Source organism: Ornithorhynchus anatinus, chromosome 2 (assembly GCF_004115215.2).
Source record: "Ornithorhynchus anatinus isolate Pmale09 chromosome 2, mOrnAna1.pri.v4, whole genome shotgun sequence".
In the NCBI taxonomy this organism is placed as follows: Eukaryota; Metazoa; Chordata; class Mammalia; order Monotremata; family Ornithorhynchidae; genus Ornithorhynchus; species Ornithorhynchus anatinus.
The window spans coordinates 96,669,297-96,696,625 of record NC_041729.1 but is presented as its reverse complement, the minus strand read 5'-3'; the positions used below and the strand labels follow the sequence as shown (position 1 = coordinate 96,696,625).

Sequence of the window (27,329 nt, the reverse complement as noted above, 5' to 3'; positions counted from 1 at the left end):
TTCTCTCAGAAACACCAGCAGCTTCACAGATACTGGTCTCTCCTTTCAGTCATTCGATTGTATTTACTGAGAGCTTACTGTGTGCAAAGCACTGTACTAAGGGCTGGGGAAAGTACTGTAAAAAACAGACACATTCTCAGCCCAAAACAAGTTCACACCCTAGAAAGAGAGAAAGACATTAATGTATATAAATAACAGATATATACATATGTGTTGTGAGGCTGGGAGAATGAATGAAGGGAGCAAGTCAGGGTGACGTAGAAGGGAGTGAGAGAAGAGGAAAGAAGGCCTTAGGAAAGGCTTCTTGGAGGAGATGTATCCTGTTCTCCTACCTCTCTGACTGCTCTTTCTCCATCTCCTCCTCTGCCTCCCACCCTCTAGCAGTGAAGGTCCTCAAACTTAGTTCTGGTTCTTCTTATATTGTCCATTTACCCCAACTCTCTTGGAGAACTCATTTTCTCCCAAGGTTTCAATTACTCTTTCTATATGGATGACTCCTAAATCTATCTATCCAGTCCCGACCTCTCTCTGTCTCTGCAATCTTAAATTTTCTCCTGTACTCAGAACTCAGATGTTCTGCAGACTCCTTACTTTCCCAACCAAACCTTCTCCTCCCCATAACTCTCTCATCACTGCAGACAACACCACTATCCTCCCGGTCTCTCAAGCCTTCAAACTTGGCATTATCTCAACTTGTCTCTCTTATTCAACCAGCATATTCAGTCTACCCCCAAATTGACAAATCTGCTTCACGAAATCACTAGAAATCTGTCCTTTCCTCTCCATTCAAACTGCTACCATGCAGATCCAAGCACTTATCATATCCCGCCTGGATCACTGGATCATTGAGCACCCTATCTCCAGACTCACCAAGTCCCATGTGGGACAAGGACTGTGTCTGATTAGATTATCTTCTGCCTGTCCCAGTGCTTAGTACAACATTTGGCACAGAGTAAGAGTTTAACAAATGCCAGATTATCCAGATTCTTTCCACTTCAGTCCACATATCACTTCACTGCTCAGATCATTTTCTTTAAAAATATACTCTGCCCACTTCTCCCAACTCCTCAAACCTTTAATGGTTACCCATCAATATTCTCGTCAAAAAGAAACTCTTTACCACTGGCTTTAGAGAAGCAGTGAGGCCTAGTGGATAGAGCACAGGCTTGGGAGACAGAAGGATCTGGGTTCTAATTCCATTTCTGCAGCTTGTCTGCTGGGTAATCCTGGGCAAATCATTTCACTTCTCTGTGCCTCAGTTACCTCACCAGTAAAATGGAGTTTAGGACTGTGAGCCTCACGTGAGACAGGGACTGGTCCAACCTGATTAGCCTGTATCCAACCTGATTAGCTTGTATCTCCTCCATCACTTAGTACAATTCTATGCCCACAATAAGTGCTTAAGGAATATGATAGATTGGCTGATTTAAGGCACTCAATGATTTCTCTCATTCCTACTAATCCTCAGTCCTCTCCCACTACAACTGTACACTTCACTTTGTACCTCTTTGTACACTAGCCTTTTCAGCCGCACATGCACTCATAGGTAAACTTCACTCTCAGTGACATCTTGTAATAGCTCGTTGTGGGAAGGGAATGTGTCTGTTTCTTGTGATATTGTACTCTCCCAAAAACATAGTACAGTGCTCTGAATACAATTAGTGCTTAAAAAATAGGATTGAGTGAATGAATCCAAGGATGACAATATATGTTAAGCAAAATGGACCCATTGAGATTGGTGCAAAGGCAAGGGAGGGAAAAAGAGGAGGAGGGGGAACAACAGAACCAAACAAAACAACAACAAAATATGAGATCTGTTGTACCTGTTTTGTTCTTTTTCTTTTGTTTTATGGTATTTGCTTAGTGCTTACTATGTCGAGCACTGTTCAGGCACTGGGGTAGAGACAAGAGAATGATAAGCAGCATGGCCTAGTGAAAAGAGCACAGGCCTGGGCATCAGAGGACACGGGTTCTAATCCTGGCTCTGCCATAGGTCTGCTGTGTGACCTTGGGTAAGTCACTTAACTTTTCTGTGCCTCAGTTGCCTCATCTGTAAATTGGAGATTAAGACTGTGAGCCCCACAAGGGCCAGGGACTGTGTCCTAGCTTTCATTACCTTGATTACCTTGTATCTACTCCAGACTTAGAACAGTGCTTGGTCCACAGTAGGGGCTTAAAAATACCACAATCACTATTATTATTATTATTAAGCTAATCAGGTTGGACAAAGTCCCTGTCCCACATGGGGCTCGCAGTCTAAGTACCTACTTGCCAAAGTACTAAATACAAATGTAATATGTCTCCCATACACAAGTGTAGTAAAATTCAATGTGTAGAACTGCAAGATCAACTCATGCTTGATGAAGTTTCTTGCAGGACCCCAGAGTGGGAAATATGAGTGTGCCATATGCAAGCTTTTGTTGTATTTCATAATGTACTAGGTATTTTGAACTTTGAACCAGGTGACTGGCACAACCAAAATCTTAATGAGAGCAGACGCAAGGTGATTGCTCACTGTGGGCAAGGAATGTGTCTGTTGATTGTTGCATTGTACTCTCCCAAGCTTTTAGTATAGTGGTCTACACACACTAAGCCCTCAGTAAATATGATTGGATAATTTAATGATTCTCAATCCCAATTCTCAAAGGAAACCCCTGGTTAAAATGAAGAGTGGACGGCGTTCCAATTTCCTGTTGCCATATCCCCTACAAATATTGTCCACAAGGATGCAAATTTTTCTTGATGAAGTTTGAAAAGTGAATGAAAAGATAATTCCCCTCATTCCTCCCCCACCCACCCCCCAAAAATCCAACAAAAACAAATGCATGCAGTTGAATTAACAGGTATCCCAACAGAGCCCAACAGCATACGTAGAAATGGAGAGATTTTCTAGTCTGGAGGAGTTCAAAGGCCATGAGCCTGATGGCTGTCATGGAAACCAATTAATGACCAACACTATACTGAGAGTTCTTGTCTTGTCTTGAACTAGTTTTGAAAAAATAAAGGGTTAAAAGCAAGTATGTAGCAAGAAGCAGCGTGGCCTAGTGGTTAAAGCTTGGGACTGGGAGTCACAAGGACCTAGGTTCTAATCCTGACTCTGCCATTTGTCTGCTGTGTGACCTTGGGCAAGTCACCTCAATTCTCTGTGCCTCAGTTACCTCATCTGTAAAATGGAGAATAAGTCTGTGAGCCCTGTGTGGGATATGGGCTATGTCCAACCTGATTACCTACCCCAGAGCTTAGAAAAGTGCCTGACACATAGAAGAGCATAACAAATACCATAAAAATAAAATATTACCTAGGACTGGTAGAAGAATGCTTCAGTCAATCATATTTATTAAGTACCTACTGTGTACTTGAGTATTTAAGCACTTAGGAGAGTATACTGTAACATCAAAAACATGATTGTCTAGTAATAACATAATTCAAAATAAAGTTTGACTTGTCTAAAATAAATTTTGCCCATTTCTCATTACAGGCCAGGACCTAGAAAGCAAACTGTGGCTAAAAACAAGAACTAACCTAATTTCCCTGCTTTGCACATCCAAATTTTAGTTCTACTGAGAAAAAGCTGCTCTTTGTCACCTCGTATTCTCCGATATCCACTGCTGTCAATAAAGCTTGGCCTCAACAAAGTGAAGACATTATCTATCATTACTCAAAATGATCCGGAAGCCATAATAGGGCCATGATAAAGTAACTTGTGTTTCGGAGTTCTTTTTTTCCCCTTTTCCTTCTTCTGGCTGGAGAACATAGAGATCAATACTCTTCAGCATGAGAATTCGGCAGAGAAATTTTCATTTGTTACAAACAGCTACAAAAGAAGCTCTAAGCACACCCTGTCACTTTCAGTTAAGGAGGAAACACACTAATAAACTCTTACCCTTGGGTCATCTTTGACAGCGGGCAATACTATGCCAGTTCTTATTAAAGACGATTCATATCAGTGGCCCAAAAATTTCTTTTAAAATTACCATCTTTTGTATCCATGTAGCAGGATGTCAGGTCTGAAGTGCTACTGAGATATAGCACCTGCCACAATGGTTAATTTTCAGCACTGCTTCCAACACCAGGATAGCCTATCCCCAAGGGCATGTTTTTGGTTAACCGTGTTTAATGGTGGTTATCCAGAAACGCAAGAAAATGTATTACGGTATATTGGTTTTCTAATGAAGCAATCAGCATTGAATCATATATTCCTACGATGATATCACAAAGACCTCCTAAAAAGTTGTCAAATCATCTAGACACATACACGCAAAATGCTCTGAATTTTCAGCTCTGACTCTGGTCAGGGAACTTGACCTCAACCTCCAAAATATTTAGGCTATACTTTTTGTTTAGCTCATGAAGCTCTTTAATGCCACCAAATGTTCCACCTCCCCAAGAGTACTTAGGAAAGAAAATCTTTCTCTGCACCTTAACACTTCTGATTTGGCTGGGGTAGATAGAAGATTGTCAGGTTGGACACAGTCCCTGTCTCTCATGGGGCTCACAGTCTTCATCCCCATTTTAGAGATGAGGTAACTGAAGCCCAGAGAAGTGAAGTGACACACCCAAGGTCACATAGAAGACAAGTGGCAGAGCTGGGATTAGAACCCAGGTCCTTCTGAATTCCAGGCCTGTGGTCCATCCACTAAGCCACCCTGCTTCTTGCTTTCCTTTCTCATTATAAAACTAGGGCCTATAGAAGGAGAGAAGCAGCATGTTCCAGTGGATAGAGCATGGGACTGGAAGTCAGAAGGTTGTGGGTTCTAATCCCAGTTTTGCCACTTGTCTGCTGTGTAACTTTGGGCAAGCCATTCACTTCTCTGTGCTTCAATAACCTCATCTGTAATATGGGGATTGAGCCCAACATGGGACAGGAACTGTGTCCAACCTGATTTGCTTGTATCCACCCCAGCGCTTGGTAGAATGCCTGGCACAAAGTAAGCACTTAACAAATACCACAATTATTATTATTACTAGAGGGTACTCTTCCATGCCCCCATTTAAAAGTCAATTCTCACACCCATGGAATCTAAGCATTGTTGCTCTATTGAAAGCGACCTTCCTTTTGTAGCTGCCATTAAGAAACTGTGTCACAGCACTTTTTAAAGGCAGAAACATAGACTGTTGCATAAACACTCCACATAGTTGAAGGTAAGAGCTTAAAGTGATGACTCTCTCAGGCCACAACAAGATCTGTTATTAAATAATTGTGGTATTATTTGCTTACTCTGTACCAAGTACTATGCTAAATGCTGGGGCAGACTGAAGATCATCAGAGTGGACAGTCATGGGGTTTACAGCCTATCTGTATACTTTCTGGAAATATATGAAGAATACAATAAATGCTGATTTGGGGTCATCCATCACAAATATAGTCTTAAAAATAGCAAAATTGGTCAAAATCTTTTAAATGCCATACAGGATTGGGTATTTTATGGAGTCCAGTCAATGGAAAGCACTTATTAGGTCCTGGACTGCTGAACTTTTCAACCAGATCCTTAATTTTGATTTTCTAGTCAACTAATTCTTTATAATACAATATTTTAAGCATAGATTTGAAATAAAGAACTTGGGACTAAAATAAGAACACAAAACAAAAACAAACAAAAAACCCCCCTGCAGATTCACTCTGTAGTTACAGCGTTAAGCCAAAGGGTGCTGAATACTGTATAATTTCTCATTTGGAAAAATTGTGAAGTGCATTCATGCTTTCCCAAGATCCTAATAAGGATCAAAAATAAACACTTTAAAATACTTTAAAATAACGATAAGAAAAAATATAGTTTACATGACCCAATCGAAATATAAATATGTTCACATAAAAAGAATCATTAGTTTTCTATGTGGACAAATGAAAAACTTTCAATTCTGATCTTTCATAACCTATTCATTAAAAAGACACCTTGTGCTAACACACAAGAGATCTGTACCCTAAGCACTTGGATATTAACCCATTCCACCACCCAAACCCAAAGCAATTTTTTTAATGGTATTTGTTAATCACTTACTATGTGTCAAGCACTGTTCTAAGCACTGGAGTAGATTGATGTTTATCAGTTTGGACATAGTGGCTGTTCCACATGGGGCTCACACTTTAATTACAGAAGGGAGGAAAATTTAATCTCCATTTTAACAGATGAGGTAACTGAGGCACTAAGAAGTTAAGTGGCTTGACCAAGGTCATACAGCAGGCAATTGCTTTAGAATGGAAGTTCTTTATGGGCAGGGAATATGTCTACCACATCTGTTATACTGTATTCTCCTGAGTGCTTAGTAGAGTGCTCTGCACACAGGAAGTGCTCAAACACTATTAATTGATTGAACTGGCAGAGTTGGGATTAGAAACCACATCCTTTGACTACTTGGCCTGTGCTCTTCCTGCTAAGCCATGCTTGCTTCTCTTATGAATGTATCTTCAAATTCTGTTGCTTCCTCCAAACCATAATTAATTTTAGGATCTGTGTTCCTTTCCCTCCCCCTCTTCTTTTAACTAACCTCCTCCTTGAGGGCAGGGATCTTGTCTATTAACTCTAGCATGCCAGCCCAAGACCTTAGAACAGTGATCTGCACAGAGTAAGAGTTTAATAAATATGACTGATTGACTGAGCTATGTCATCAGCAATGAAGAACAAAAAGCTACTCTTGTAGAGCAGCTTGTCAGAGCATTTCAAAGGCTGTAGCAAGATACCTAGATTGAACAGTTTGGTTGAAGGTGAACTTTACGTTGCTGTAAAAGCAGAGCATTATCTCAAAATGAGAAAGTGCTATGATAAAATTTGGCATTAAAATGCAATATGTTATTGTTTTGGGGTTTTTTTAAGTGCTAAAGGAAGACCATAGCCCCCGTATGTATCCATTTGAATCACTTAGTGGTATAAAATGAAAACTGTTGACTTTACCTCGTACAATAAGTTGAGCAAAATTGGACACTCCAGAACCTCTCTCAGACTGAGTAACACAGCGATAGAGATCCTGATCAGTCTGGGTCACTTCTTGCAATCTGAAGGAAGCAGCAAATCTTCTATGATTGATATTTTTGGTCTGGGCCACTGGAATGTCTTCTCCATTTCGCCTCTGTGAAGAACATACAACAATATCATGAAAGAAATCCATAAGCAGACCAGGTTTGACATCACCGAACAACCAAGAATATCAGCATCATCAACAAGCCTTTTGTTGTAACTAAAGAGAAACTCGATTTTGAAACACATGGTAGCTTTGCCATTTATCCAATTGTGCTAAAGGTCCTAAATCTCAATAGCATTTGGAATTAAATGTATAAAGAAATTAAGGGTACAGGAATGGGCCTGGGTCATAGTTTGGATTTTTAGCCAAATGTCTATCAAACTCAGCAGTTTAAGGTCTTTTCAGCCCATGTCATTAGAAAAGCTAAACTGCAAGGGCTGATTTAAACCATCTCAACTCAAAGGTGAAGCAGCACAGCCTAGTGAAAAGAGCATGGGCCTGGGAGTCAGAGGACTTGGCCTCTAATTCCAGCTCCGCCACTTGTCTGCTGTGGATCTTGCGCAAGTCACTCAATTTCTCTGGGCTTCGGTTACCTGATCTGTAAAATGAGGATTAAGAATATGAGCCCTGTGTGGGACAGGGACTGTATCCAACCTGATTACCTGTGTCTTCTCCAGAGCTTAGTACAGTACCTTAACAAATATCATTTAAAAAATCCACCGAAACAACATGGCCTAGTGGAAACAGCGCAGGCCTTAGAATCGGAGAACCTGGGTTCTAATCCTAACTCTGCCAATTGTCTGTTGTGTGACCTTGAGCAAGTCATTTAACTTCTCTGTGCCTCAGTTACCTCATCTTTAAAATGGACATTAAATCCTCCTCCCTCCAGTTTAGACTCTGAGCCCCATGTGGATTAGGGACTGTGTCCAACCTGACAAATTTGTACCTACCCTAGTGCTTAGAACAGTGCTTGACTTATAGTAAGCACTTAAACATCATTAAGAAAAGGGTCTCAGCACTTGAATTCCATTATGTTCCTCTTCAAAATAAAACATGTCCCCTTTAAAACATAAAACACTGACAATACTTTCTGTCTTCCCAAAGACCTCCGCAATTCTCCTGGACTTCTTAATTTCTCTCTCTGGAAATTCTTGTGAACATGAGGGTTTGCAGTTATAATTATGAATCTGAAGGCCTCAACGTGGCTATTTTAACTTACTTGTCATCAATATGGGCATCAACTGCTGGGATAATGGTGTTATCTCTTTGTACCACATCACCAAGCTATCTAAAAAGACACTAGGCACAGCTTTTTTATGTGTCTTAAAGGGGCAACAGGTCCCTCAGTATTTGCAGTAGACAGATGATAATAGTACTAAATTGGAAGAAAGAGAGATCTGTGATTTCTTATGCTACCATCTGATTTGTGAATCAACATTTCAGTAAGCACTTGCCCTGTGCATTGCACTGTCGGTCAGTCATTCAGTCAATCAATCGTATTTATTGAATGCTTACTATGTGAAGAGCACTGTACTAAGCACTTGGGAGAGTACAATATAACAAACACATTCCCTGGCCACAATGAGCTTATGGTCTAGAGAGAAAGGCATTAATATAAATATAAATTAGAGAAATGTACATAAGCACTGCACTGTACTAGGTGCTGTGGGCAGCTATAAAGAATGAAGGAAAAATGGTCTTTTCCCTAAGTGGCTTCCAGACTAAAGATAAAGTCCTGAAGTTGAGGGAATTTGACTCTGTTGCTCACTACATAACACTGGGACGGATGCCTATGCAAACTACTTCATTCCCCATGCGATTAAGTTGGATAGAAGCACACAATAATTATTTACACTGTGCGATGATATCCTCAGGATTAATATAATGATGTTTGAAAAATGCTTTGAGCTCCTGTGAAGCTATGCTGTAGAAATAACCAATGCTTTTCACTTTTTTTTCCTGAACCAACCCAAATTGGTCAGTCCAGGATTTGCCAGTTAAGAGGGTTGGAGGCTCAAAGAGAAAGAAAAGAAAAAACAAAGAAATAGACTTAAGAACATCTGAAGAATATAACAGAACAAGGAGTAAACCTGTGAAGGACCAGAGGTTAATGGAAGCAGCAGAAAAAATAAAAAAGAAACATAAGTAAAAGACAGAGAGTGTTTTTAAGAGAATCAATCAATCACATTTATTGAGTGCTTACTGTATACAGAGCACTAACTAAGCACTTGAGAAAGTACAATATAACAGAGTTATTAACCAGGTTCCCTATCCATAACAGAATGAGAAAGCATTCATGTTCAAGCATGAGTTAAAAAAAAAGTATTCAGATTCCACATTCCCCCATTAATAGATTTTTTACAATGTTTCTAGCCTTCGTCAACCCTGGATATGATCCTAAGTCTCTAACCCAGATCTTCCAAATGTTCACACGAAAACACTGCCACCGGGCTACTGTGCCAGCAAGCTGGAACTTAATAAAAATGAAAGCCTCCAGCAAAAGAAAAAAAAGAGAGAAAATAAAAGCTGCATATGTATGTTTTCTGGCCTTCCGGCATGTAATACAGCACTTTCGTTTATATCTCAAATTTATGGCCTTGTTGAATACTCCATCCTATTTTAAAAGATGCCCTTTCCTAGTGAAAAAAGAGAGACCACTGTAAATTAGTTGGGCTTTCAAAAGCTGGGCTTGGATTTGCTGGGAGGCAATAATTATTTTAACCATTTCAAGAAAAGGTCTGCTTTTCTCCCCAATATAACCCCAAAGTGAACTTTTGACAAAACCCAAGGTAAATTTGTTCTCAACCAATTTACTTTCTTTCCTTGCAATTCTGAGGAAAGATGGTGGCCAGAAATTACCTTAGAATCCCAACATTTTTCTCAGGAATAATGGTTGTGGACTTTCTTCATCTTCACTGGATGATGGTGAAGAGAAAATTGCCAGTACAAATTTAATCGTTTCCTTTTTAATTTTCTGCTACTCCTATGGGAGTGCCTTCAATGAGGGGACTTGCAGGGAAAAATATAGCCTTGGAGAAAAATGAATAGCCAATTCCAAAGATTGACCAATCATATTTATTGAGCACTTACTGTGTGCAGAGCACTGTGCTAAGTGCTCGGGAGAATAAATTATAATAGAGTTGGTAGACACGTTCCCTCCCCACACAAGTTTACAGTCTAAATTATCTTCTAAATGTTTCTTGCTCCTCATTTTCCCACCTCCAACCTCCTGCTTACTACACTGTAGCCACTACCCAGAACTCTCTCCTTTAAATCTGCTAAATCAGAGCTGCCTCTATCTTCAAAGGCCTTGAGAAATCCCATCTTCTCCAAGAAGGCTTTCCCCATTCATTCCCAACATCCAAAGTCATAGGAATCCAACAGATTCCCCTAGCACTTGAATATTCCTTGGCATTCTTAACATGCATGTTTGAAGGAGTATGGTCTAGTGGAAAGAACACAGACCTGGGAACCAGAGGGCCTTGTTTCTAAATCTCAGCTCCGCCTGTTGTCTGATGTGTGACCTTGGAAAAGTCACTTATCTGTGCCAGTTTCCTTAACTAAAATACGGATTCTATGCTTAGTCTCCTTCCTACTATACAGTGAGCCCCATATGAGATGTTTCCAACCAGATTATCTTTTACCTACCTATCCACCCCAATGCTTCGTACAATGCTTGGCACATAGAAAGCACTTAACAAGGACCATTAAAAATGAATATCTTCAATTATTTATTCAGCTATATTTTCCTGCCATATTCATAATACTGTCTGGTGGGAGTTGAAATATTGTTAAATGGAAAAAGAAATCTAGGAGTTGAAGGACCCAAATTCTAGTCCCAGCTCTGCCACTGGCCTGTTGTGTGTCCTCAGGCAAGTCACTTAACCTCTTACTCAGGTTTCCTCATTGGTAAAATAGAGATATATCCTTTCCCTCCCTAATTCACAGGAATGTTATGAAAACAAAGAGAGATAAGTAATGTCAAAGTACTTCAAGAACAAAAGCCTTATGTTAGATCAAGGTATTATTTTATTACACCCTTGTTTCTCCTTTTGCACCTCTTTGAAAATCATTTGCCAATTAGACTGTAAGTTTCTTGAGGTCAGAAAGTATGTTTTGTGCTTTTACTATCCAAAGTTCCTAATTATTGCCATTTACTGGAGTCCGTGATGGAGGTACACTTTGCATAAGGGACGCTTGGTTGGCTTACGAAGATGTATGGGCATTCTATCAATTCCACCAATCTTGAGTCAATGGAGTTGAACTACGGCCCAACAGGCCCAAGCAGTCATAGGACACACACTGACTCCAGTCTAGTGATTCTCTAGTGAGAAGCAGTGTGGCTCAGTGGAAAGAGCCCGGGCTTTGGAGTCAGAGGTCATGGGTTCGAATCCCGGCTCTGCCACTTGTCAGGCTGTGTGACTGTGGGCGAGTCACTTAACTTCTCCGTGCCTCAGTTCCCTCATCTGTAAAATGGGGATAAAGACTGTGAGCCCCACGTGGGACAACCTGATTCCCCTATGTCTAACCCAGTGCTTAGAACAGTGCTCTGCACATAGTAAGCGCTTAACAAATACCAACATTATTAGTGATTGCCTTGGGCTGGGCAGGGACTGCAGTGCTCTGTGGTCTGGGGGCGGGGGAGTCACCCCTGCCTGCCTTGGACCATTGCTGATCCTGGAGAGGTTTATTTTCTGTTAGTATTCTTTTTTTAATACAAAGGAAAAAGGAGAACAAGATTTTTTGTTTCATCTCCCACACCCACCCTGTGGAGAGACAGACCTCAGGTAGCATGAATCCTCTCAAACTCTCCTTGTCCCCGTTGGGCCGGACAATGGCCGCAGCGCTCCCTAGTCTGAGAGGGTGGGGGACAGGGGTCGCCCTGTCTCGGATCACCACTGGTACTGGGGGATTAATTTTTGGTGGGTTTTTTTTGTTTTTTTAAATAAAAAGAAAACAAACACGAGGCTCTTGGAAGGTGCTTTCCACTTTGGTTCATATCTGGTGGGGATTACCCTTGTCCAGGACCGCTGAACCAGCAGATTTTCATTCATCTCCTCTGCCCAGCCTGTGGGGAGACAGACAGATCTCAGGAAGTACAAACCTACACTTGGGAGGGAAAGCCCAGCCTGGCTCTCTCCTCTCCCATAGTCCTGAGCATGGCAGGGCCGGTGAAGTGGGAGCTCTCTCCCTCTGCCATGGGGGCTAGCCAAGAAAGTGAGCAGGACAGCAGAGGGAAGCATGTTTTCCCGCTTCCCCCATTGCAGCCGCTGCTCCGAAGGCCAGGGAAATGAGCCAGGATGAGGAAGTGGGGAAACCACACACGCCTGTCGGCATCCTGAGTTCTTTTCTCCCAAGCTTCCAGGAAAGTTCTACCTCCTTCTTCCATGGGGCTGCTCCCTGCTTAGGAAGGCTTCATAATTTGAACCATGAATGAGCCGGCTGGGAGAATTTATGAAGCTCCATTTTATGGGATTATCTTGAAGGATTTGGCTTGATTAACACTTCAGAAGGGAAAATCTGCCAAACCATCTTGGAACCATTTATTGAGTGCAAGGTACTATATTATATCCCTAGTAACAAAGGTAATTTTCAGTTCTCAAAACGTTATCATTTTGCCAAGTGATTTTTACTACAGGGTACAAACGATGAAAGTAGACTGTGTTGATTAAAGGAAGGCACCATGGTTTATGACAGATACCCATTCTCACATGAGTACACCAGAGGCAGGAGCAAAAGGATTTAGTTTGCTGTTAAATTCTGCCATGCTTTAAAAATAATTTGAAAATCAACATATCCTTTGTCTAAGCATTCACCCCGACTCCTACTGAATTTTAAAACAAAGCACTGTATCAGCGTTAATATACCCAGTGGTTACATAAACCTGATGTTTTTCTCTCCCCAAATTAGAGAAGTCTTTTTAACCCTTGCTTGCTTCTTAAAATTCCAGCTCTGTACCCTCATTACTCTAGGTGTAAAACAACTGGAGGAAAGCATTTTTCCCCAAAGCCCTGGTCTCTGATGGGTGGGTTCCAAATCCAATTGCCACCCTTCTCAAAGTGACCCTGCAGCTCTCCAGTGGAAAGTGCCCCAAGGAATTATTTGTAAATAACTCCCCTATGGCACCGATCTGTAGCAAAACTCTTGGCGATCACTTACCATCGGGCACTCGAAAGCACGAGGCCTTGGACAACATTGGACTGGCTGTTACTCATCAGCAGCTGTCAGCCTCTGACTTACTGAACCATGAAATCCAAGGGCATGATCACACGATTGTTTTGTCATTAAAGGTGGCACTGCCAGATTTCATGGACTAGAGAAGCAAAGGGGCTTAATGGAAAAAGCTCAGGCCTGGGAGTTACAGGACCTGGGTTCTAATCCTGGCTCTGTCAGTTGTCTGCTGTGTGACTTTGGACAAGCTACTTAAATTCTCTGTGCCTCTTTCCCTAACTGAAAAATGGGGATTAAATCCCTGCTCTCCCTCCTACTTAGACTGTGAACCTCAGGTAGGACAGGAACTTTGTCCAAACTGATTAACTTGCATCTACTCTAGCCCTTGACATAAACACTTAATACCATAATAATAATTTTAAAATAATAATAATTAACAGATCCCACCAACTCCATTATAGGTATAGTTGGAGTTCCCAAATTTTCCTTAGTGTCACTCAAAACATACACCCTTGCATAAGCAATTGTATCATCTCATCATATCAATGACCTAAACAATGATAAAAAATAATTTCCATTAATGATACCAATGCAAACAAACTAGTCTCACCAACGCATTCATCTGGAGCTGGAAGACCATTAACCAGTTACAGTGTGTGGGTACGCAGACACAATATTTTAATTAAACTCTTCTTTTTAATGTCAGAGTTAGTCGTTTTTCAAGGAGTACTACAGTGCTCATTAGCAAGTTCACAATTGAGATATTGTATCAATTTCTGTCCACTCAATCTGAACAGAGCTTGAAAACACTGCTCAATTAGGTTTTAAAAAATTTAATCTAAAATTAATTGGGACTTATGCTTAATAACTAATGGATAAACCCTGAGTGCTTCTTGGTTCTTGGTCCCTTTAGTTCCATGATGTATGATGGGATCATTGAAGAAAATTCAATTAGGAAGTGTCAGAAGGAGTAGCACATGCTCCAACTCAGCCTTTCTTTTCTTTTTTTTTTTCTTTAATGATATTTGTTTAGCTCTTAACTATGTGACAAACACTATTGTAAATGCTTGGATAGATCCAAGTTAATCAAATTGGACGGGGTTCCTATCCCACATGGGACTCATAGTCTAAGTAGGGGGAGTACAGGTATTTAAATCCACATTTTACAGTTGAGGAAACAGGCACAGAAAAGTTAAGTGACTTGCACAAAGTGACACAGCAAGCAATGGGCAGAGCCGGGATTAGAACCCAGGTCCCCGACTCCCAGGTCCATGTTCCTTACACTGGGCCATGCTCCTTCTCTCAAACTACCATTATTCCTTAACACCAGTGGATTTAAATGTTTTTCTAGATTCATACGTGGATTTTCTCTTTCAGAGGAGTTTAAAGTGCTTTGCACACAGCAGACTCTTAACAAATGTTATGACTACTATTACCATGATTGTACACAAAGTATTTTCATCAACCAAAACATTTGCGGCATTTTCATATAATAGTATTAAGTTCTGAAAAATTTAGGCAGTTAATACAATGAACAATATTACTCAGAGCATCTTATCCCTATAGCAGAATATGGCGTAGTGAATAGAGCACAGGCCTGGGAGTCAGAAGGTCATGGGTTCTAATCCCAGCTCCACCACTTGCCTGCTTTGTGATCTTGGGCAAATCACTTCATTTCTCTGGGCCTCAGTTCCCTCATCTATGTGGTGAGAGAGAGTGACTGAATTGTCTTGCTGAGGGCTTAAGGAAGGGCTAAATTGCTCTGCTGGGCAGGAAAAGAACTGTCAGATGGGTCTATGCCCATGGGAGGTAGAGAGAGAGGGGTCCCTTCCTCTCTGGTTTACCCCATAGAGAGCTAATGAGCAGAAGACAGCAGGCAATCCTGAGCAGCCCCCTGCTGCAATCTCTCGAGAACAATGGATAAAAGGGGGAAAGAACTGGCCCTCTTTGGCTTGGTTTGCCCGGTTTGCTCAGTTTGCCTGGTGTGAAACCACCTAAGCCATGCACTGAGATGCCTATAGCTACCACGGCCCAGCACCTACATCTTGAATCCACTTCCTCCTCATATCTGACAACTACTCTCGCTACCTTCCAAGTCTTACTGATGGCACATCACTTTCAAGGGGCTTTCCCTGAAAATCCTTCATTTCCTCTTTTCCCACTCCCCTTTGCATCACCCTTGCACATGGATTTGCTCCCTTTATTCACTCTTCTCCAGCAGCCTTATAGCACTTATGTACATATCTGTAATTTATTTATTCCAGTATCTGTCTCCCATTCTAGACTGTAAGCTCGTTGTGTGCTCTGTTGTATACTCCCAAGCACTTAGTAAAGTTATCTGTATACAGTAAGCACTCAATAAGTAGGTTTGATTGATTTTTATCTATCCCAGTATTACAACAATGCTTAACACATAGTAAGAGCTTAAATACCATTAAAAAAATACACCAGCAGTATGTGCTGCTTCATGGTACATCTTTACAATCTGACCTCACAAACCGCAAGAGACTATCACTAGAAAGAAATCACATTTGCAGTGGTAGTTATGTGCTTACTATGTGCCAGGCACTGTACCAAGCTCTGGGGTAAGTTCAAGTTAATCAGGTTGGATACATCCCTTGTCTCACAAGGGGCTCACAATCTAAATCAATCAAATCAATCAAATCAATCAGTGGTATTCATTGAGCACTTATTATGGGCAGAGCACTGCATTAAGCACTTGGGAGACTATAACAGAATTGTATTGTACAGTAATACAATTGTACAATTGTATTGTACAGCAGACACTTTGTCAGAGGAAAAAGGATTTAATTCCCATTGGCAGTTGAGGTAACAAGCACAGAGAAGTTAAATGTCTTGCCCAAGATGACACAACAGACTAGTGGCAGAGCCCGGCTTAGAATCTAGGTCCTCTGACTACCAAGCCCATGCTCTTTCAACTGGGCCACACTGCTTCCAATACTACTTAGTACAGTGCTCGAGACACAATAAAAGCTTAATCAAGGGCACTGACTGTTTACTGTGTGCAAAGCACTGTACTAAGTGCCAGGGGAAGTATAATACAATAGAATTATGAGAAGCAGAATGGTGTAGTGGATTGAGAACAGGCCTGGGAGACAGAAGGTCATGGGTTCTAATCCTAGCTCTGCCACTTGTCTGCTGTGTGACCTTTGGCAAGTTACTTCACTTCTCTGGGCCTTAGTCATTCATTCAACTTTATTTATTGAGCACTTACTGTGTGCAGAGCACTGTACTAAGTGCTTGGGAGAATACAATAAGCAGACACATTTCCTACCCACAATGACGGCAGCATGCCAACTTTGCAAATTGAGCTAAAGGCAGCATTGTTTATGTTCCATGAGATGTGCCCAGGTCATTTAATACTCTGATTTGAAGCATTTTCTGAAGCTCCTTAAGGAATCAAATCAATCAATCATATTTATTGTTTACTATGTGCTGAGAACTGTACTAAGCACTTGGGAGAGTACAATACAACAGAGTTAGTAGACACTATCCCTGCCCACGATGAGCTTACTGTATAGAGGGGACAGTCTAAAAGGCCAGAATCAGATTCCTAGCCACAAACTCATGTAATGCTGCCTAAAATGGATCAAGTGAGTTACAATGTTTCCTCTGTCGATGAAGGAAATGGAATCTGACAGAAGGTAATCAATCAATGCTGACCTGACCAGCCCCATTATCTTGGAGTTCTAATTCTTGCTTCAAACCTTAATGTTATTTCTCAATTGCAACCCCTTTGTCCTTGGTTAAATTCCCTTCGGACCCCACAAAATAATTCCCACCTCTACTTGTTCAAACCTTTTAAAAATCTTATCAGATATGCCTTTCTTGCTCAATTCTCAGTGGACGTTTAACAGATGTGTCAACTGGTTCAAAGATCAAAGGCTCGAAGAGCTAAAGATAAGATTGAGGAGCTGGGAGGAAAGAGGAGGCAAAAGAAAAACAGGTGGAGCAGATGAAAAATTGTAACCCAACGCAGAGAGAAAAACAAAAGTTTGGTTTTGCTAGTCCGTAAAGCTGGAAGTCAAACTATTACAGTTAATCAACCTGAAGGAATCCCTGTGCTAGATGTGCTAAAGGCTATGGGTGTCCTCAGGATCAAGGAGGGTCAAAATGGCTCTTCATGTATTGATAATCAAGCAATCATATTTATTGACCACTTACTGTGTGCAGAGCACTATATTTAGTGCTTGAAAGAGTACAATATAATAGAGTTGGTAGGCACGTTTCCTGCCCACAATAAGTTTACAGCTTAGAGGTGGAATCAATTAGCAATGCTATGGCCATCAGACTTGAGCGAGCTAAGGATGTTAATGATGAAATAAAAGTGTGTACAGTGTACGGGCAAATTTTAGCAGTTTCCCACAGGAAACCACTTCAAGAAAAACAAGATGACCTTAGGAAAAATGCATGAACCAAAACATACGATATGATTAAAAGGTATTACAAAGCAATTTTATGGTGTTTGGCTCCAAGGCAAAAGCCAACAGCATGGCAGAAGGGGCAAGAGGCAAATCAGAATCAATTCTACATGGTCAGTGATTTGAACTACTGAATTGCTGACCAAAAATTGACTGGAGAAGAAGTGTTAGATGGAATTAGGCATCCTAAGGGAAGAGCAACTCAGATGACACTCAAAAATGATGGCAATGAGAGCTGAAAGACTATATGGCTATTGTATATTCTGAACTACTGGATCTGGTTAATACAGAAAAAATAAAGCGAGATGCTGACAGAAAAGCTCAAGCTAAATATCCAGACCACAATTCCTCGATTAAAGTAAAATGCTGGTTAAGTGTCAAGGAAAATAATTCTGTTCAAACTTCAAACACTATAGATTATTGAGTACACATTGACAATTTAATCTTAACATGATAAACCAAATTAAGCAATTATGCACTAACATTTTCAGCCATCTTTTCTTTATTATAATAGTCGATAACATCATTTAATAAGAATAATAATAGTTATGATGGCATTTGTTAAGCATTTACTATGTGCCAAGCACTGTTCTAAGCACTGGGGTAGATACAAGGTAATCAGGTTGTCCCACATAATAATAATGGCATTTGTTAAGCACTTATTATGTGCCAAGCACTGTCCTATGCGCTGGGATAGATACAAGGTTATCAGATTGTCCTTCTTGGGGCTCACAGTCTTGATCCCCATTTAACAGATGAGGTAACTGAGGCACAGAGAAGTTAAGTGATATGCCCAAAGTCAAACAGCATACAAGTGGAGGAATCGAGATTAGAACCCATGACGTCTGACTCCCAAGCCCGGATTCTTTCCACTAAGCCATGCTGAGACTAGAAATTCTACCTTGCTGTCAGGTGAGACTCATCATTAAGATAATACAACTAACAATCATTCACAGATAACCCTGAATTCATTCTGAAATCATTAGTTTTAAATCTCTCTTTATCAAGTCTAGTACAAGAGATACCAACAGGTCGTGTAAAGTCAGTTTTCCATGTGGTGTAATGGAAAGAACATAGGCCTCAGAGTCGAGGACTACGGTTCTAAACCTGGTTCTGCCATTTGCCTGTGTGTGATCTTGGGTAAATTCCATAACATATCTGTCCCTCAGTTTCCTCATTTGTAAAATGGGGATTAAAATCGTATCTACCCCTCCCTCCCCTCTTAGACTGTGAGTCTTATGTGGAATAGGGATTGTGTCTTATTTGATTGTATTGTATCTACCCAATAGCTTGCTAAATCTGCTGTATTGTACTCTCCCGAGTATTTAGCACAGTGCTCTGCACATAATTAGAGCTCAGTAAATACCACTGATTGATTTGTCCGGTGATTGGCATATAGTAAGTGCTTACCAAATACCAACTTTTTTATCATTATTATTCTCTTCTCCACCCCTCCTATCTACAATATGGAGGTAAAATGGGCACGATAACTGCAGCGGAAAAAAATTACTTTATGAGATAGGTAATTCAGAGACTGGATAAAGCAGCATCCTCCCACATATGAGGTGAAGCAGAGCACATCTTCTATTAGATGGCTGGCATCTAGACAGCCTTTACAGTTTGTCCTAACAAACGTGATTCTGGGAAACTGGTAGATCAGAGATATAAAGGGCCTGCCAATTCCTCACTTTTTTATGGTATTTGTTAAGTGCTTACTATGTGCCAAGGATAGTACTAAACTCTAGGGTAGATACAATCTAATCAGTTTGCACACAGTCCATGTCCCACTTTGGGCTCACAATCTTAATCCCCATTTTACAGATGAGGCAACAGGTACAGGGAAGTTAAGTGACTTGCCCAAGGTCACCGAGCAGACAAGTGCAGAGCAAGGATTACAACCCATATCTTTCTTACTCCCATGCCCAAGCTCTATCCACTAAGTCATTCTGCTTCTCACTTCTGGAGAAACAAAAGTTGCATATACTCTGCTTTCTCTTTATCTGTAAAACAAGGATTAGTGGGAGGAATGGGGGTGGGAATGGCAGTCAAAGGGTGTAAAATAAAATTTTAATGCACAGAAGAAAAATAGGATGCCATTTAAGTAGACTTTGTACCACAAGGGCAAATAAAGAACCTAAAAATTAAGGAGTAAATGAGTTAAGGTTTGAAGTCGGAAAGCAGTGAACCTGTTACACTATTTTCAGGACCAACTCATGGAAGGAAAAAGAGAAAGTGAGTACAAAGATTATTAACAAAAGAAAGAATCCAGCAAGCTATATACATATACCCCAGTCTCTGACAACACAGGGATTGCATTCTGGCACAACTCCACAGTAAAAAATACTCAAATTGCAGAACTCATTTTGTGTCTGATGCCAAGTTCCTGAACTCAACTATTCCTTCCATCATTTTCTGCTTTACCCAGAGAGTTATACATGATTGGAAGAAGTCTCCCTAATTCTCTCTTTATATTTTAGCCAAAACACGTTATCAAGCATGTGCCATAGCAGAAATGAGTCTCTTTGGAGGGAGGATCTTCATATTCATATATTGCACCATTGACAATAAAGTTCATCAGTGGAGCTGTGGGGAGAGAAGATGACACTGGGAATACACAGAGGCTGCCCCCTTGTTATCTGGCATATTTATAAAACATTCAGAAATATATAAAGCAGTATGAAAAATTGAAGAGTGCAATAGATTCATTTTTAGGTGGCATGACAGTCTAAGGTTGCAGTTAATTATGATCAAGTGCACACTATGTTCAGAGCACTGTCCTGGGAACTATTTAAGATGAAGATGCCATCAAGAATATATACATTTCACCAGGTGTCCTGAAGGAATGTTGCTTAAGGAATAGTCAGGGACAACGTCATCTTTCCTTCCTCTTATGGCTTTATCTTGCTCTACTTTGTTTTATAGCAACGGAGTGGATTTTTTTCATCCCCCAAAATTATAAGTAAGGAGATTCCATTTCTCTGAGAGAGAATCTTGTACACACTTCCCCCATATCTGAGATGAAAAGAAACTCTGCAATTGCTACTTCCATGAAGAAATGCACATCTGATTATCAGGAATCAGGGATTTCAACAAGGGGTAATAATCTGAAAACTTCTAGATGTAATTAAAATGGTTTTAGTGAGCCACCCTTTACTGAGGAAGAAAATGGATGTAATACACACACCCAGGCCCAAAAGAAAGGAAGGCTGAATGGGACAATTACCTCAAGTCCCAAACCAAATGGGACCCCAATGATGCAACTAATCAATGACATTTGAGTGCTCACTGTGTGCAGAACACCATACTAAGTGGAGAGAGTACATTCATTCATTCAATTGCATTTATTGAGCACTTCATTCAGAACACTGTACTAAGCACTTGGGAGAGTACAATATAACAACAAACAGACACTTTCCCTGACCACAATGAGCTTACAGTCTAGAGAGGGAGAATACAATACAGTAGACATGGTCCCTGCTCTCCGTAATCTTACAATCTGAATCCCCCTGGATGATGGTAATGAGAACTCCATTATTTCAGCATCCTAGGGATAGGAAAATATGCTGAGGGGAGCAGTGGCAGAGTCTTCCAGAAGAGGAAATGCAGCAACTGGCCAACTACTTCCAGGTCAATCCTTATCACAGCTCCATTTCTCAGGAGCCTCTAATCTCTCACTGCTGCCTCCACAAACTCTTCCTCATTCCCACCAACCAGGAAAGGAGTTGGGCCTTTAAAGAGGGGACTAGGAGACTCAACAACAGCCAGGCCAGGATACACACAACCATAAAGTTGACTGTCACATATATAAAACACTACTCACAATTACCAAAACCCCTGTGACTAAGGTTTTAAATGAAGCTTCAGATAACTTCAATCTAAAGTGTCACAATTAAAAATATGAAACGAATTTGCCTAGGGTGTTTCTTTATAATAAATTTTGGAAAAAGTATTATAATATACTGGAATAGAACTTCTGAAATGAAAAAAAACTAAGGTTGATTAAGATAGGTAGACAAAGGACAGCAGTCTGAGAGTTTATAATACATCAATAGAATAGCATTCCTTTAATCTTTTCCTATGGTTTCAGAGTCTAAGATCAAAAAGGTGTGTAATCCAGTGGAAACGGTAGCAGGTTGCTGAGGTGTGGTTTAAGATGTTCAGTTATAAATTGGTGTTGACTCCTCTTGGGAGTTTTTGGAGAATCAGAAATCAGAATCATAATATCTCCTAATTTTGAGGCTGATGAGATTGATATAGTGCATTTTAATTCCTGGAGATCTTCCTCTTTTTTATAGTGAAATTCAGTTCTCTTTGACTTTATTCAGGGTCTCCATTAAATTTTAAAAATGCATGGAATCTTAAGCCTCCAGAAAAATATTAAATCAGGATGGGGAGGAGCAGAGTTGGTCAATGGTTTGGAACCAACAGTTTCCACCAACGCTTAATGTGCCACAGTTGGTCCAGCTGGGAGCTCAACTTTTTTTGGGTTGTCTTAAGAGCAATCTTCGCTGCATTTTCCTCACTTCCCTTCTCTTTTTTTCCCAATTATTACTCTCAGGCAATTGCTTTAATTATCTGTTGCTCCACGAGGACTGACATTTCCTCTGGCAGAGAGACTAGCTGCATCACATGACATTAGCACTGATGAGCTTCACCAAGGGCGAAGCAATGGCTGACTTCCCTGCTTTGGCAGGCCAACACAGAGGGCACGGTGCCAGCACCCATAACGACGGCTGGCAGGCTGGCCCCGGCCACAGCTCCTGCCCTGCCAATCTGGGCTGGATTACCAGTCACACGTTAAAGAGCCTAATTTCACATGGACCCAAGCAAATGGACCCACCAAAGACGCCAGTGAAACATCCCGCTCTAAATGCCCGCTGCCAAAGAGTTTCTTGCCCAATCCGGAGTCGCGTGCCTGCTGAGCTCGGCAGTGATGGATGAAGTCATTAGCTTTCCAGTTATCGACACTGAACCTGAAGCCAGAGCATACGGTCCAACAGATGTTCCGGCAATGGGCTGAATTCCCTTTGCCATGTAGGTGTCCGTTCGTACTGGACTCTTAGAAAAGAATAAATGTCTTGGAGTCTCATGCCTGACCCCTGCCTCTTCACAACCCTCCCTCCCAAAAATGTGATTCCTAAAAATCAGTTTTCCTGATATCTTTAGATTCAGAAAAGGCAAAGGCATAGTATCAATCAGTCAACTCAAGCAGATTCCATTTTGTACAACTGCAGATCTTTTATAAATACATGAGTTACAGTTTTCTCGTCACAAAGTTTCTACCAACACACACCCTCACACATAAAAATCTAGCATTTTTTATGAGGAGGAAATGAATTGAAATAAGTGTTCTAATTAGGATAATGTTGGGCCCTTTTCTGTCAAAAATAAATATGGGGCTCAATACATTTTCAATAAATCCTAATTACTAACCTCCCTATGTCCCTGGATGATAGTTCCAGGGATCTAGCTACCACAACATCTACCAAGAGTTTTTTCACTACCCAATCAATTAATCCTATTTATTGAGTGCTTACTGTGTGCAGAACACTATACTGTTTGGGAGAGTACAATACAACAATGTTAGTAGACACATTCCCTGTCCACACAAGCTTACAATCTAGAGGGGGAGAGAGACACTAATATAAATGCATAAATTACAAATAGGAACTTAAGTGCCTGTGGCTGAGGGAGAGGTGAAATCAGGGCTACACAAAAGGGAAGAGAGAAAAGAGAAAATGACCTCTTGGAGATGCGCCTTCAATTAAGCTTTTTAGTGGGGGAGAGTATATGAAAAGGGAGGAGTTCCCGGCCAGAGGGAGGATGTGGGTAACAGGTTGGAAGCTATATGGATGAGATCAGGTACAGAGAGTAGGTAGGCATTAGAGGAGAAAAGTATGTAGGCTAGATTGTAGTAGGAGAGCAGCAAGGTGAGGTAGGAGGGGGCAAGGTGATTCTGTGATTTAAAGCTTTTAAGAAAGGAACTTCTGTTTGATGTGGACGTAGATGAGCAATCACTGGAGGTTCTTGATGAGTGGAGAAACATGGACTGAATGGTTTTGCAGAAAAATGATCAGGGCAGCAGAATGATGTATGGACTGGAATGGGGAGAGACAGGAGGCAGGGAGGTCAGCAAGAAGACTGATACAGTACTCAAGGCGGGATAGGATAAGTGCTTGGATTAACATGGTAGCAGTTTGGATGGAGAGGAAAGGGTGAATTTTAGCTATGTTGTGAAGGTTGAACTAAAAGGATTTAGTGACAGATTGAATATATGGGTTGAATGAGAGTGAAGATTCAAGAATAATGCCAAGGTTACAAGCTAGTGAGACAGGAAGGATGGTGGGGCAGTTTACAGGGTGGGAAAGTTATATGGAGGACAGGATTTGGGTGGGAAGATAAGGTGCTTTGTTTTGGACATGTCAAGTGTGAGGTGACAGTGGGACATCCAAGTAGAGATGTCTTGAAGGAAGGAGGAAATGCAAGACTGCAGAGAGGGTGAGATATCAAGGCTGGAGATACAGATTTGGAAATCATCCCCATAGCAGCAGGAGTTGAAACCATGAGAGGAAATGAGTACTCCAAGGGTGTGGGTATAAATGGAGAATAGAAGGGTCCCAGAACTGAACAATAATAATAATAATCGTGGTATCTGTTAAACATTTACTATGTACCAGGCACTGTACTAAGTGCTGAAGTGGATATAAGCAAATCAGGTTGGACACAGTCCCTGTCCCATGTGGGGCTCAAAGTCTCAATCCCCGTTTTATGAATTACTGAGGCCCAGAGAAACGAAGTGACTTGCCCAAGGTCACACAGCAGACAACTGGCAAACCTGGAATTAGAACCCAGGTCCTTCTGACTCCCAGACCCATGCTACGCCATGCCGCTTCTCTGAACTTTAAGGGACTTCCACAGTTAGGTGGAAGGAAGCAGAGGAGGAATCCATGAAAGAAACTGAGAATGAGCCGCCAGAAAGATAGAAAGAGAACCAGGAGAGGTCAGTGATAGTAAAGCCAAGGTTGGATAATGTTTCCACGAGAAGTAGGTGGTCGACAGTGTCAAAAGAAGGTGAGAAATCGAGGAGAATTAGGATGGAGTAGAGGGTGTTGAATTTGGCAAGGAGATCATGAGTGACCTTTGAGAGTGCAGTTTCTATAGAGTGAAGGAGATGAAAACGAGGTTGGAGGGGGTCAAGGAGAGAATTGAAAGAGAGGAACTGGAGACAGTGAAATAGGAGGAGGGAAATGGGGTAATAACTGAAGGGAGCTGGGGTGTCAAGGGAAGGTTTCTTTTTAGGATGGGGTTACATGAGTATGTTTGAAAGCACTGAGAAAAAAACAGTAAGGAGTGAACAGTTGAAGCGGTGGTCAGGGAGTGGGCAAGTATTCCGACAAGGTGCGAAGGGATGGGGTCGGATGTATTGGGGGAAGGGGTGTATTTTGAGAGGAGGCAGGAGATCATCTCTTGAGATACTACTGGGAAGGATGGGAGAGTTGAAGGGGCAGGAGGGAAGGAGGGACTGGAGAAGAACAGGGGAGATTTTAGGGAGACAATGCCTGATAGTTTCAATTTTCTCAATAAAGTAGGTAGTTAGGTCTTAAGGGGCAAGGAATGAGGGAGGTGGTGGGGATAGAGAGTTTGAGGAGAAGTTTCTCTTCACAGAGATTCTACCAGTATATATCCTCACACACAAAAATCCAGTAGTTTTTATGATGCAGGAAATGAATTGAAATAATCATTCTAATCATGGTAATGTTGGGGATTTCATTCATTCATTCATTCATTCATTCATTCATTCATTCATTCATCCAGTTATAATTCTTGAGCAATAACCTAGTTCAGAGCACTGTACTAAGCAGTTGGAAGAGTACTACACACCAATAAACAGACATATTCCCTGCTTACAGCCTAGAGGGACATTTATCTTTGCCAAGAATAAACACTGGGGCTCAATACATTTTCAATAAATCCTAGTCCCTAACAATTCTCCCTATGTTCTTGGACCACAGTTCGTGAGATCCAGTTAACGCAGCATCTATCAGGAGTTTTTCACTAGCCATGTGTGTATAGGGCAAAAGAAATACCTGCCTGAGAAATAATTGCAGAATCTACGTGTTTCTTTAGGGCAGTAATGTCAGCAGCTTGTTTATAGTACAAAGAGAGGGGAAATTTACTGTGGGTACCATTTGTTATCATTTAGCACAGAACAGCTGAAGAATGTTCGGTTGAGATCAGGTAACAGATTTCCAGAACAACTGTTTCCTCAGGAGGGATTTTTGATTGCCCTGAATCTGTCTGACAGACAGTTGCAGCCTGAGGGTGCTGATTACTTTGCTCACTCAAACTAAGGATCTGAAAGGATTTGCAATTTAGGGTTAATGTCCTTAGCTGCCAAGACCCACCAAAGATCAGGAGAAGTTTTGGGTGGGGTTGGGGTTAGGATGAAGGGAAACTTTGGTTTGTTTATAAGCAAATACAACTCTCCTAGACCCTACTATTTCGCATCAAGAGATACCACAAAAGCAAAACGAGGGGCAATCAATCATTAGTATTTATTGAGAATTTACTGGGTGCTGAGGACTATACTAAACTCTTGGGGGATTACAATACAACAGAGTTGGTAGATACACTGCCTGCCCAAAAGGAGACTACAGTCTAGAGGACGAGACAGGTGCTAATATGAATAAAAAAATTATGAAAGCTCCTTGTGGGCTGGGAACATGTCTACCAACTCTATTACATTGTACTCACTCAAGCACTTAGTAAACCTTCAATAAATACCATTGATTGAGGAAACCCTGTCACACACTGGTTTCTAAAGACTTTCAAAAAGAAAACAGTCTCTCAACATCAATGGCAAGGAAAGTTGCTTCATGGGTATCTGGTGAACACATCCAAATTAGAGTAGCAAATGGACAGCATCCCAACTGCTACCGTGCTGTTATAAGCTCTCATAATATCCTGACTGTATTACTGTGTTAGCCTCCTCTCTGATCTCCTATCTCCTGTCTCTCACCACTCCAGTCTATTTTTCATTCCGCTTCCCGGATCATCTTCCTACAGAAACCCTCTGGGCATATCACTCCCCTCCTCAAAAACCTGCAGTGGTTGCCTATCAACTTTTGCACAAAACAAAAACTCCTCACTCTTGGCTTCAAAGCTCTCCATCACCTTGCCCCCTCCTACCTCGCCTCTCTTCTCTTTCTACTGCCCACCACATATACTCCACTCCTCTGCTGCTCACCTCACCGTCCCCTGTTCACACCTATCCTGCCGTCGACCCCTGGCCCACGTCCTCCCACTGGCCTGGAATGCCCTCCCTCCGCACAACCACCAAACTAACTCTCTTCCCCTTTTCAAAGCCCTACGAAGAGCTCACCTCCTCCAGGAGGACTTCCCAGACTGAGCCTCCCCTTTCCCTCTGCTCCTCCTCCCCTCCCCATTTCCCCTTCTTCCACACTCTATTCTTCGCCCTTCCCCTCACTCAGCACTGTGCATATTTGTATATGTTATTTATTACCCTACTTTTTTTTAATGATGTGTTTATCTCTATGATTCTACTTATCTTGATGATGTTGTTTTGTTTTGTTTTGTTTTGCTTTGCTGTCTCCCCTGTTTAGACTGTGATCACATTATGGGGCAGGGATTGTGCTGTTGCCGAATTGTATATTTCAAGCGCTTAGTACAGTGCTATGCATATAGTAAGTGCTCAATAAATACTAATGAATGAATAAAGTTGAGGATCATCATCAATGA

The 27,329-nt window shown here is 41.2% G+C and overlaps 1 protein-coding gene across 11 annotated transcripts in view; it reads right to left on the bottom strand.

Annotated features, from left to right (window-relative positions):
• The window catches only part of PTPRK (protein tyrosine phosphatase receptor type K), a 614,361-nt gene that overhangs the window by 264,252 nt on the left and 322,780 nt on the right, over positions 1-27,329 (bottom strand). For all 11 annotated transcript variants that reach the window (XM_029054054.2, XM_029054062.2, XM_029054075.2 and 8 more), the window contains exon 6: positions 6,891-7,065. In XM_029054054.2, the coding sequence (XP_028909887.1) occupies positions 6,891-7,065 (175 nt within the window). The remainder of the gene's footprint in view (positions 1-6,890; positions 7,066-27,329) is intronic.